This window comes from Triticum dicoccoides, chromosome 2B, assembly GCF_002162155.2.
Source record: "Triticum dicoccoides isolate Atlit2015 ecotype Zavitan chromosome 2B, WEW_v2.0, whole genome shotgun sequence".
Classification (NCBI taxonomy): Eukaryota; Viridiplantae; Streptophyta; class Magnoliopsida; order Poales; family Poaceae; genus Triticum; species Triticum dicoccoides.
The window spans coordinates 209,704,500-209,717,873 of NC_041383.1; the positions used below are offsets into that span (position 1 = coordinate 209,704,500).

General features: G+C 44.5%; 1 protein-coding gene across 1 annotated transcript in view; it reads left to right on the top strand.

Moving 5' to 3' along the window:
- The window catches only part of LOC119363125 (formin-like protein 5), a 9,252-nt gene extending 3,581 nt beyond the window's left edge, over positions 1–5,671 (top strand). The window contains exons 5-18 of the mRNA XM_037628433.1: positions 47–389; positions 666–789; positions 1,235–1,306; positions 1,390–1,488; positions 1,568–1,609; positions 2,027–2,158; positions 2,236–2,317; positions 3,094–3,188; positions 4,106–4,177; positions 4,310–4,426; positions 4,887–4,955; positions 5,040–5,106; positions 5,377–5,519; positions 5,552–5,671. Of these exons, the coding sequence (XP_037484330.1) occupies positions 47–389; positions 666–789; positions 1,235–1,306; positions 1,390–1,488; positions 1,568–1,609; positions 2,027–2,158; positions 2,236–2,317; positions 3,094–3,188; positions 4,106–4,177; positions 4,310–4,426; positions 4,887–4,955; positions 5,040–5,106; positions 5,377–5,519; positions 5,552–5,671 (1,577 nt within the window). The remainder of the gene's footprint in view (positions 1–46; positions 390–665; positions 790–1,234; positions 1,307–1,389; positions 1,489–1,567; positions 1,610–2,026; positions 2,159–2,235; positions 2,318–3,093; positions 3,189–4,105; positions 4,178–4,309; positions 4,427–4,886; positions 4,956–5,039; positions 5,107–5,376; positions 5,520–5,551) is intronic.
- Positions 5,672–13,374: the final 7,703 nt, after the last annotated feature.

The following is a 13,374-nucleotide window of genomic DNA, read 5'->3' on the forward strand; positions in this document are numbered from 1 at the left end:
CCTCCTCCAGGCCGACCAGGAGCCCCACCTCCCCCACCTCCTCCAGGCCGACCAGGCGCTCCACCTCCCCCACCTCCACCTGGAGCTGGAGGGAGAGCACCTCCACCACCACCTGCACCTGGAGGAAGGCTTGGTGGGCCTCCTCCACCTCCTCCTCCAGGTGGCCGTGCACCAGCTCCTCCTAGAGCACCAGGCGCACCACCACCACCAGGAGGCAATCCCGCAAACTCTTTAGGTAGAGGGCGTGGTGCTGTACGTCCTCCAGGGTCAGGTTTTGGGGCTGCAGCCGCACGCAAATCAACATTGAAGCCGCTGCATTGGGTCAAAGTGACAAGAGCTATGCAAGGCAGTCTCTGGGAGGAATTGCAGCGAAATGATGACCCACATAGGTAATTTTCTGCCCTCTTGATTAAACATATTCTTTCATCTCAAGTATGCTTATTATACATGCAACATTTCCAATGATGTAGTTGCTACTTGTTATAAGGTTGAATTCAGACTTCTTAGTTTTTATGCTTACAGTACATGATTGTAGGATCAATTTTAGACCAAGCCATTGTTCAATATCTTGTAAAGCACTATGCCATGATGATCACATCACCTTAATATCATCAACGCCTTTTGATTTTTTTTATCTTAATAATGTGGGAAACTGTTTTCTGCAGTGTATCGGAGTTTGATTTGTCAGAACTCGAGAGCCTTTTTCCAGCAGCCGTACCAAAAACGGATAACACCTCCAAAACCGACAGAAGAAAATCTCTTGGATCAAAGCCAGAGAAAGTTCAGCTGGTAAGTAAAATGCTAACATTTGTTACTCCCTCCGATCCATATAACTTGTCTTAGATTTGTCAAGACACGTTTTAGTGTTAGATACATCCGTATCTTGACAAATATAAGACAAGTAATATGGATCGGAGGGAGTAATGAAATTCGCAGTATAAAATTTAACTCGTTTTAGCATGAACAATTTCAGCATTCAGCAATAGACTGTCATTTCTGCCTTGTAATTTTAACTCTTTAGAGTAACTAGATATTCTTTCCCTTTTTGGTGGTGAGAGTATTCTTTGCCTTTTATTTTCTTGATATGATTGCTACCATTTGCTTAGGTACATTGTTACTTAACCTATAGCATAATTAGATATTATAGTGTATAGTTTTGAGAAAGAACTAGTCTCCCCATCTGATATCCCTTTGTAAGCCATGTTTCATCTAATCTGGTAGTTTATGTAAATAGATTGAGTTGAGGAGGGCAAACAACACGGAGATCATGCTTACAAAAGTGAAGATGCCGCTGCCAGACTTGGTGGTAAGAATTTGAGCAATGAGAACAAAGATAATGTTAAGTATGACATGATAAGATTATTTATTTAGTCACTAAATTTTCAACAGAGTGCGGCACTGGCACTGGATCAGTCTACCTTGGATGTTGATCAAGTGGAAAACCTCATAAAGTTCTGTCCTACGAAAGAGGAAATGGAGCTTCTTAAGGTGAGTATTAGTGCAATGTTGCCTTGCCTCCTTTGTGATCCCATTTTAACACAGCGTCACCTTCCATTTTTCTTGTCAGAACTACACTGGAGACAAGCAACTTCTTGGGAAATGTGAACTGGTAATGATTATCTATGATCTATGATGTTTTTATTCTTTTTGTTCTTTCTGAATTTGATCGCCCCAGACTTCTTGAAACATGAAAACACAACATCTCATATTTGGTTTGTCTTAATCGATCATTATTTTAATTTTACATCAAAACACAGCAACATTAGTCAAAGACATTTATGTTTGTGAGCCTTGTTTTACTCAAAAGTCCAAGACTCAAAGATCATTTACATCCATTCCTTTGTTTGATCAACATTATCCTGGGCATTTAAAATAGCCAGGTTGGATCTAACGTACACATGTGAGCCTGTTAGATACGACTGTTAAACCTAATTTTGCATGAAATGTTCTTAGGAGTTATGCACAACAGTTATGCTTACCTATTTGAGTATATCAGTATCCAACAAACTATTGCATTTTGTTGCAGTTCTTCCTAGAACTGATGAAAGTCCCACGAATGGAGTCAAAACTGAGAGTATTCTCCTTCAAGATCCAGTTTGGTTCACAAGTCGCAGATCTTGGGAAAAGTTTGAAAACCATAGACTCTTCATGTAATGAGGTATGTTGAGAGTTAGGCATATTGATTTGCATTTAATCTTCACCTGCTGTCTATTAAGTCAAATTCAATTGTATCAGATCCGAAGTTCTCTCAAGTTGAAGGAAATAATGAAGAAAATACTGCTCCTTGGAAATACGTTGAACCAGGGAACTGCTAGAGGTAATAAGAACTGCCCTTCCTATGTATGAATGAATATAAGAATTTTGTAAGCCTTTTTTATAGCTTGTTTGACGGATTCTATCATATTAAGGTTCTATTTTTTATACAGCATCCTTTAAGAGTAGGATTAACATATTTTGGTGTATGATGCATTGCAAAGATGATGCGAAGGGAGTTGCACCACTAGAATATTATGTGTGCATACTGTCTCAAGCTAGTCAGTGTCATGCCAAATCATAAAGTTCATATTTTGTCTTCTATTACATTAAGATTGCGGGAACTCCATACAACAACAACAAAGCCTTCAGTCCCAAACAAGTTGGGGTAGGCTAGAGGTGAAACCCATAAGATTTCGCAACCATAAGATTTCAAGAACTCCATACGTTCCTCCAAAATGGGCAATTCGGATCAGAGATTTAGAGAAGGATTACACAGAAACTTTTGTACGGGACCTGTGAAATGAATAGCAGTGATCTTGTAACCATAGTTCAAAAAAGCGCTAGGCGTTAATTGTGCGGTTTGCCACCGCCTTGCGCTTTACTGACCAAAGCGCATGCTTATGTGCAGTTATGCATAGATTAAGCGTAGTTATGCGCAATGCATTTTGCCAATGCCTAGAGCCTAGGCGCGCTTAAGCGCTCGCTTAGGCGCGCCTTTTTTAACTATGCTTGTAACATTAAGGCATTGACAACTGAAGTCATTAATTGGAGATAAAAATGCATGTGGAGGAAAAATATCATTCGTTGCCAGGTTCACATCTATATATTTTCTTACAGGTGCTGCAATTGGCTTCCGGTTGGATAGTCTGCTAAAACTTACAGATACCCGGGCAACAAATAATAAGATGACATTAATGCACTACCTCTGCAAGGTATGCCTTTTACCTGGTCTGTGCTGTTGAGTTCTCATGTGTGTGTTAGTGCCCTTTCACCAATAGGTAACTTGTATTTGCAAACTCTAATCCATGGTGCGCATTTATTTATTTGTTAAGTGTCATGAAATTCGCTTAGAGCAATGAAGTGTCAGTTCTCATGTGTACGTTAACACCCTTGCACCAATGGGTAACTTGTAGTTGTAAACTATGATCCATGGTCTGCATCGAATTATTTATTCGTTCAGCGCCAGGAGATTCGTTTAGGGCATGAAGTTTTAATTCGATTTCATGGTGGAACTTAGGTTGGCATGGTGTGTTTAATCAACAGAGTGGCAGATGGCAATGGCCTGGGCTAGCAACTAGCATATTTCTGGATTTCTGTGACTCCCCGCTGCAAAGTGGATATGGAGATCGGATAAATTAAAGGTTTCGGGGTCTTCAGAATCCTAGATATAAGCAAAGCTACATGAAACCTAACAGTAACTCAATAAGCCCTAGTCTTTTATTGAGATTGTATTATGCAACTTCATGTAAGTTTGTCAATCAGTATGGGTTCATCTAATAGTTAAAGCAGCGGCAGAAATCGAACAACTTTGAGCACGTCAGTGTTCAGTCTGCATTGAAATACTAAACCAGTAACCAGGTTATAATACGAACAACTTTGACCTTCAGGTTTCTGAATGTGTTTGTCATTGATTTTAATTGACTTTGCATGACAGTAAAATACAAACTCCATTTAGTTTATGCAATGTACCAGTTCTGTATTGTAAAGCAATCTACAATCTAAGCATCTGACCACGGTCACTTGTAGTCCAGGGTCTAATAAACTATAGTTAAGTTAAATGATTTACACATTACCACATTGGTCTCTGTCTCCTATATGCATGCTAACAGAAAGAACATCTTAATATCAGGTGCTTGCTGCAAAATCACCACAGCTTTTGAACTTCCATGTGGATCTTGTTAGTTTAGAAGCTACATCAAAGGTTTGCGTTTTTCTCGTCACATTCTATCAGTTCACTCGCAAAAAAAAACATTCTATCACTTTACTATGTAACATGTATTTTTCTGTTCATTTAAGATGCACATGCTTTCGTCTTATTGATGCATTTGAACAGATACAACTGAAAATGTTAGCAGAAGAAATGCAAGCAGTCAGTAAAGGGCTGGAAAAAGTTGAGCACGAGTTTAAAGCTTCAGAAAGTGATGGTCCAGTGTCAGAAATTTTCCGTGAGGTCAAACACTGTCTCATTTGAATTTCAGGTTTTAAAGTTGTTTACATATAGTTAGCTGGTACTCTGACCTTAGAGGCGAATACATCCCTGTAGCCCAAGTGCTCAAACAGTCAGATATGCATTAGTTTTAACAGGATAAATCTGAAGCCAAATTTAAAGGATGTGGATATATAACAGCGCAGGTTCCTTTGTTAGTTACCTGATGTCTTGACTCCACAAGTATTTCTGCTTTGTATTTTGTAGATAAGTTACCTGATCGTAAATGCGAACCCCATGCCTTAACTGGCTGTTTATGTACAGTATCCTGAAGGTTCCCTGAATAGTAATTATAATCACAAACTGTGTGCGCATGCATTTCCTTCACTTAATAAATCTTATATGCTGAATTACTGGACTGTGTGAAGTTGTGGAGTGCATATGAATGTCATTTGGTCTAAACTGGTATTACTTGATTGTGTAGAAACTGAAAGAGTTCACTGACAATGCTGGAGCAGATGTGCAGTCATTGTCTTCATTGTTCTCTGAAGTGGTATGTTTCGTTGTTCGGTTCTATGAAGATTACTTGCCATACATTCTTCTTGCCTTTGATTTTCTTGTTTCATTGTTTTGGCAGGGAAAAAAGGCTGATCAATTGATCAAATATTTTGGTGAGGACCCTGTCCGTTGCCCATTTGAGCAAGGTATGATACCAGTTTTATTGATCCATCTTAATGAGTGTGTGCTTGTTATATATTTTTGTAATACCTCTAAAGGTTTATTTCTCATGGAATTTCTACTCAATTACATATGGTACTTGGGCATGCTCAAACACACTTTCTAGGATATGAATTATTTTCTGAGGATGCAATGGGTTGAAGCATATCTGATCCGTGCAATTTTAGCAATGATGTTCTGTGTGTTTGCTTGCTAACATGCCTCACATTTACTCTATCTTGACCATCCTCTTGCAGTTATGTCTACCCTGTTGACGTTTGTAACAATGTTCCGGAAAGCGCACGAGGAGAATATCAAGCAAGCCGAGCTTGAGAAGAAAAAAGCTCAAAAAGAGGCAGAAGCAGAGAAGTCTAAGAATGCTCAGTTGGCCAGTAAAAATGTATTGATCCTTTTATTTTATATGTTTTGCAGATTTACTCAACCTCAAGCGTTCGTTTATTTATGTTTTTTGATGTGCTCATAGGACTCGAAAGCATCGAATCCAAGCCGACAAGCGAAACAAACGTTAGAGAAAACAAGATCTACAAGTAGGCGAGGAAAAGATGGTGGATGATCTGAGAGACCAACTTCAGTGTTGTGATTTTGATCTGCCTGCGGGGCAAATGCATGCCCTGCCGGATGCATGCGAAGGACCATGGATTCGCACCGCGTCTTTGAAGGTGAGAAAAGGCGTGTGAATGGACGCAGTGACCAGTGGAAGTAGAATGCGTCGAAGCAATTGTACAGTACAACAGTACTCCCCACGGTATGGCACATAGAACTTTACTTTGAAACAATATACTGAACTGTGCTGGTCTAACTAATTTTTTCTTGCCAGCAGGTCTCACTGGCAAATGGTCGACTATTTTTCCCCTTCGGCCAGTAGGTGTTCAGTGCCAACATCTGGCTGCTGTAAAGAGCTAATTGTGAAGTTAACTTCATTCTTTTTTCTTACCCGTGCTATGTTACTTGTTCTTTCTAACATCGGTGGCCAAGTACAACCGTAGCTTTAGGAGAGTGCAACCAAGGCACAAAGGTGCGAATTGTACAAATAGGAGTAGGGAAAGGGTAGAAGCAAAGAATATGTTCCTGGCATGGTAGTACATATGAGATGTAAACGCACTCGTAGTGCAGTTAATCGTATTTTTTGTAGCTAGTGTATCATAGTTTTGATGATCGGTTCGGTTGTATGGCTACTCTTATCAGCCACGCTGGAGGTGCTGCCGTTTTTTGTTTCACATGCACGATAACAAAGATGGAAGTCCCTTCTGAAAGCACATATCCTTTTGTTACATGGTGGCCTTATCTGTCTAATATAGGGATGTAAGTGGCAAATAAATGGCGTCCGCAATCCCGTTTAGTTTGTTTTTTCTAGCTTGATAGTTCATTTTACTCAGATTGCAGCTGCATGCAAAGATTGGAAAAACGCAGATTGCAGTTGCATGCAAAGCAGTTGTCTGGAAAATAACAACTTGTCATGTGGCTCATGATGTGAAACTGATGATGCAAAGCAGTTGTCTGGAAAATCACAACTTGTCATGTGGCTGATGATGATCATACGTTGATTCCAAACAGTTGCAAGCTTCTACTCAGCGTAAAACAAACAGCGGTGTCAGGACGGGTCCATGGCCCTATTATGCTCGTCTCTGCCAGTGGCAGGTCACAAGAAGACAATGGCTTAGGTGAAACAAGCAGGTTGATGTGATTCCTTGTCTTGTACTGTATCAGCCCCAACCGAGGCCACGGCATTCTCTGCCCATGCACTGTCAGGCCAAGCCAAGGTCCAAATCACGTTCTAGGGCACCCTCATCAAACCAAGAAAGAAATTTGCTCACCGCAACAAGTCAAAAGGCAACCCCTTTTTTTGTCTTTGGTCGCAGTGCACTCTCGTTGTCGCCCTGACCCTAGAAATCACAGGAGGTATCAGGTATCTCATCCCATCTTGCCAATTGCCAAATACCAACTCCTAAAGACATGTATGGACTTGAGTATCAATAATTTTCATAGTCTTCTTGCATGTGCAAAGCTCGTTGTTGTCTCTAAGCTTGCAAACTTGTAGAGAAAAAATGTCGATGTAGAGTAAAAGATGGCAGCGGCCGCGATCTCTGCAGCATATCACCACCCTGTAAAAAAAACATCGAAGAAGGCCTGTAGAACATCCGAGGTACAATCAAACGGAGTTGCAAACAAAAATTTCACACGTTCCTCGACCAGGCCAGAGGCTAGTCAACCTTCGCCGGTCGAAACTGGAGCACAGAAAAGAAAAAACTAAACCCGGAGAACGATCTAAGGGCACACGATTTTCCACACTAAAGTTTTAACAGGATACACACATCACACTTGAAAGGCATTACACTTGATTTAATTGGCGGCGACTCTTCTCAACCTCAGCTTTCAAGTCCTCCAACCTCTTCTGGCCCTCTTTTGACTTTTTGCCGCTAGAAATTGCGTAGGGTACCAATGTTCCCATACCAAAAGCAAAAGCCACCGTCATATATACATGACCGATAGGCTCGAAGTCAACAGTTGGCAGCTTATTCCAAATGGAATAACAGCGGTGTCCCTGCAGCATGAACCACGGTCACTACATGGACCATAAAGCACAGTTTCACAGCAACAAAAACAAATCATAAAAACACGTGATCAACCTGGGAGGTAATACACCCGCAGTTGCACACTTGCATTTCATTTGCATGGCACCACTAAAAGAACAACATCAATAATTCGTAACGTATATATTAGTAGTTGCTACATGGGGCACACAAGAAGATGTCTAAAACCTGAAATTTGCCTAATACCTTTCCGAAGCATGTATACCTATCTTATTTAAAGCGTTCGTTAGGTAATATGAATCCTAGAGTTTTGGCAGATTACGGAGGAACATGGATTTCTTTGAAACATCTGCATAATACTCCCTGGAATACTAATGAATTCGTCAAAATGGACACGGAACATGTTGTGATTACCTACAAATAAAAGTACTCCTAGCTTAAGGTCAGAAAATATACCAACCTATATCCGTTGTTGCTAGGCCTAGAATATACAATCTTAATCTGAGGAGTGAATTGCAGAAAACCACCACATTGAAGCCTAGGTTTGCAGAAAACACTCTTCTACGAATTTCTGCCAGAAAGCACTGATTTTGAGCTTAATCTTTTGTAGAAAACACTGATTGACAGTTCAGACTGTTTTAAGCACAATTATGACAGGTGGGTCCCATATTTGCTGACGTGGCATAACGGTTCAGTACAAATGGTGTTAGAAGTGGTTAGTTACAAATTTACAAAACAGTCCCTGATATATTGCATAGACACCATTCATTCATAATAAAAAAACGCAATCAGCCCCTCAGCTCGTCCATCTCGCCGGGGAGGCAGACGAACGCCGGCCGGCCGCACGATCTTCCCGCGGACTCGAGTGCAAGCAAGATGGCCGGTGGCGGAGAGAGTACCGCACCAGCTAGCTAGCTAGCCATGGCCAACTGCTTGTGTACCCTACACCGCATGTGCCCGCTGCTCGCCAGGAGGGGAAATCAGTCGCAGGGAGGATGGAGGTTGGCGGCGTGCGGGAACGACCCGACCCGATCCGATCTGGATCAGGGGAGGGGAGGGATATTCATTTTTGGGGAGTTTTTTTTTGCAAAAACGACTAGTCTAACGTCGTTTACTGTGAATCGTTATGCCACATCATCAAATGCAGGACCCACATGTCATAATCGTCATTAAAATGCTCTATGCCATCAATTAGTGTTTTTTGCAAAAGATTAGGCTCAAAATCAGTGTTTTCTGGCAGAAATTCATAGAAGAGTATTTTTCTGCAACCCTAAGCTTCAATGTGGTGGTTTTCTGCAATTCACTATAATCTGAGACCTAGACATTAAGGGATGCTGGCGAGGAAACATCAGACACTCTAGCATAGCATCCTCTATCATAAGTTTATGGCTCATCTCATGCTTCCTATTATGTCCAAGATTCTTACAACCTTCTATGCTGTGCCTAGACAAGGACAATTTGCTAATCTGATAGCACCAACGAAATCATCCAGGGAGGATGACGATGAAACCCCAGCACAAAATCCTTCGTTGTCGCTTCCTTTGAGTAGATCGACCGGCAGAGTATTGTGCGAACCGTGAAGCTGGAGAGAAGCCGCTTGCCCAGAGTGTCTGCAGTTGGGTTTCCTTCTGCTCGAAGAACTGTCTGAGAGACGGCGGCCACCCGTGCCAACACCGAACACACAATTGCCATCGCCATCTCCTAGCCGATGCCTGGCGGCGCGATGGGGGGCTGCCGCCCGTGTCGCCTAGGTTAGGCGACGCTGGGGCCGAGCCGGAATGACGGCGGTATACTGTCTCACACTACTTAAGTTTAACAGGATATATAGATCAAGCTTGAAAGGCATCACACTTCATTTAACAAATACAACAATATTGCCATTTGTTATCTTCATCAATGACTCTTCTGACGATCAGCCTCGTAAGCCCTCCATTCAGCCTTCCAGTCCTCCAACTCCTTGGTGCCCTCTTTTGCCCTTTTGGCGCTATAAATTGTGTAGGGTATCATTGTTTCCATAAAATAAGTGAAAGCGAACAGCATCGGAATAGGACCGACAGGATAAAAAATCTCAGAAGAATGCAGCTTATCCAAAATGGAATAAAAGTCGTGCCCCTGCAGCATGAACCACGTACACTACATGAATATTATAGAACATATATAAAAGCAAAAAGTACAATTTCATAGCAATAAAACAAAGTATAAAAATACGTGATCAACCTAGGAAGTAATACATCCACAGTTGTGTTGCATGTCACCAGTGAAAGAACAACATCAATAATACCATAGATTAAATCCTACTCCCCCCGTTCGTAAATATAAGACCTTTTACAAATTCCAATATGGACTACATACAGAGCAAAATGAGTATGATCCAAGTATTGTTGGGCAGTAACAATAATAACTGCCCAAGTATTGTTGATTAGTAAGGTTGTCCAACCGTAGTAGCCAAGGAGGCCCAGCCCGTATGATACAAGACTGATAAAAACAGAGGTGAAAGGATCCAAAGTTGGAAGCTTGCAAACTGGGCTATTATTATAACTATATATAGGATTTTGGTTTTGTGTGCACTTGATGAGAAGAAATCCGCCAGAGATCAATACTTGAATAGGTACAACCATTCAAGGAGCATCTTGGTGGTGCCCATGGAGGTACACACGAATTAGATTAGAAATGCAAGAAAGTCCTCATACTTTGAATGCCAACAAGTATATACAGGTTCAAATCGTAGAAGTGAAATTTATGTAACGAAAGGAGCATGGGGTCTCACCATCCATTTTAAGCACAATAATTATTTTATGTCAAAGAGAAAGACTAATCTTTTAGTAGTTGATACATGGGAAGATCTCTAAAACCTGAACTTTGCCTAATACCTCCCCGAAACATGTGTACCTATCTTATTTGAAGCATTCTTTAAGTTTGAAACATCTGCATATCTCCCTTGAATTTGTTAAAATGGACGTATAACATGGAGTATTACCTAATAATAATAAAGTTACTTGAGGTTCCCAAAGGAAAAAACAGCTTGATGTCAAAAGATGTTCCAACCTAGTATATACCTGTCGCTAGGCAAAGAATCCTACAATCTGAATCTTAGATATAGCAACCTATATACTTGAGGTTCATCTCATGTTTCGTGCTATGCCCACGATTCTTGCAACCATTTATGTGGTGCTGTAGACAAGGCGTTTTGCTAATCTGATAGCACCAACGACTGGAAATCATCCAGGGAGGATGACGATCAAACCCTAGCACACAATTTTCCGTTGACGGTTCCTACTATGGGTAGATCGTCCAACTGAGTATGGCGCGAACCTTGAAGCCGGAGAGGAACCGCTTGCCCAGGGTGTCCGCAGTTAGGTTTCCCTCTGCCCGAAGAAGTGGCTGGTAGACGGGGTGGTCGCCACGGGCCACCCGCGCCAACACCGAACGCGACATCGCCATCGCCATCGCCATCGACGTCGCCTGCCGGACGCCCTCTGCACCTTCTCCCCCTCCCTTCTTCTCCTCGCCCCGCACGGCCGCACCTCGTTTAGGTTTCCCCCTGAGTAGAGGCGATGCCTTCTTTTTAGGTACAAAATAATAGAGGCGATGACGTGCGGGCTAACCCGAGCGCCCCAGGCGTTGTGGGGATAATTGATGATAACCCCCCTTGTTGACAAATCCTTGATCATATACCCCCGCCGCTGTCTCTGACATATGGGGTTTAAGTGGCCTGGGGGGTTATCATCAAATCTCCCGGCGTTGTGCCACCGTCCGGCCCACACTAAGCTCGACCCATTTACGGATGGGCCTGGCTCTTTTCCCCTCTTTTATAAAGCCAAGATCCAGATCATGTGCTCAACACCATCGAATTTTTGAAGTTTTCTCATTTTTTTTTGAAATTTTCAACTACTTCTCAATTTTTTTTTGAAATGTTGAAGTGGCACCTTCATCATCCAAGGCAAACCAAGAAAGAAACTTGCTCTCCCCAACAAGTCTTTGATCGTGCAAACTCCGGCCAACAACTCAAACCAACCTCACGAAGATCAAACACGACTGTATTTCATATAAACATGACGCATTCCATTACATTTTTATATCAACTATAAACGAAGCTCATCCGGCTAGGTATACTAATCTAAATGGTCTCCGGCGCCCGTTCCCCGTGTCCGGCCATGAACCAAGAGAGCCGAAACTTCGCCTTTTCCAACTCCGCCTCGGCGCTCTCTAGCTCTACCTTCGTAACCTCCTTTGCAAGAGTCACACGGGAAGTGAAGCTGTCTGCCTCCCCGTCGTTGCCAAGCAGCTAATTCAACGATGTTTAGCCCATCAAGCTTGGCTTAAACGGGAGGGGAAGAGCGGTGGCCTTCCTGGGACCCGACCGCCAGTGACCTACCGTGCACTACTCTTCCTCGCCGCCGGCGGCGCCCGCGGACGTGCCGGCTTCGTGGTCGTCACGGCGGGGCACGACATCGGTGATGTCCTCCTCGTCCTCGTCGGTCTCGCTGAACACCAGCTCGTTCGCCTCGTCGTTGCACTGCTTGCCAGCGGCTGCCACCTCCTGTACCCGCCAGCGGTACTGCCATCGGGCAAGACAAACCTCGCGGGCGGAGTGGTATGACTCGAGCAGCGCCTCCTACTCCGCCATGTCAGTGTCTGGCGCGACCGCCCTGCCGGCGAGCTGCTCCTCCGCCTGCAGATGCTCCTGGAGGAGGTGGTGGTTGTAGGAGGCATCGGTCTGTGCCTCCCAGAATTACTCCTCCCGCACCATGTCCAGTTAATGGCACAGGCCCCACCGATGGTCAAGGTGCAGTGCACTGGCGAGGGTGGCATGGAGGAGGAGGAGGGTCGCGCGGAGGAGGAGGATAGTGGCGCTGGCTCGTCGGTGGCGGACGCGTCCTCCATTGGGACATTGTCATCCTCCGGTTGCCGGCCAACCAGCCACCGACAACAATGGCAGCCATCTCCTTCTTCTGTTCCGGCGTCAGCCTGTCCTAGAGAGATTTGGCGGGGGAGCAATCCATGGTGGGAGTGGTGTGGAGAGGGATCGGAGCCGGATGCCTATGGCTATGGCCTGGGGCAACAGTTTATCTAGCAATGGCGGGCCGCAAAGGGACGGACGGGTGGCGCCGGAGGAGACGCCTCGGCAACTGTGTGCCATCAATGTAGGCGGCAGGCGGACGGACGAGCGGTCGTTGTGTCGTTTGAACGCGCGGCAGTCGCCTGCACCGGTAAGCGGCGCGAGCGGTGCTCTCTCGGCCGCCGCGCCTCTTCAATGCTGGCGCTAGTGAGCCACTACTAGGAAAATGCTTATAGGTAGACATTTAGCAGTAGCGTTGGTTAGATACCCCTCGCTACTGCTATTTAGCAGTAGCGCCGGCCAGCACCAGCGCTACAAGCGCACGTTAGCAAGTGCTGGATTTCACGGCCAGCGCTACTGCTAATGGGCCACGCTCTCGGCCCTCCATTGCAGCTTTAGCTATAGCACTGGGCCTCCTCCCCCGCGCTGCCGCTAAGCCCTCCTCTTCCTCCCGCGCCGGCCCGCGCACCACCCCTCTCCCCTCACTCACACTCACACGCTCACACCACCAGATCGAATCCCTCCCTGCGCCGGCCCTCCTCCCCTGCCGGCCGCCCCCCGGCACCGGCCCTCCTCCCCTGTCGGCCGCCCCCCGCACCGGCCATCCTCCCCTGCCGGTCGCCCCCCCGCCGGCCCTCCTCCAC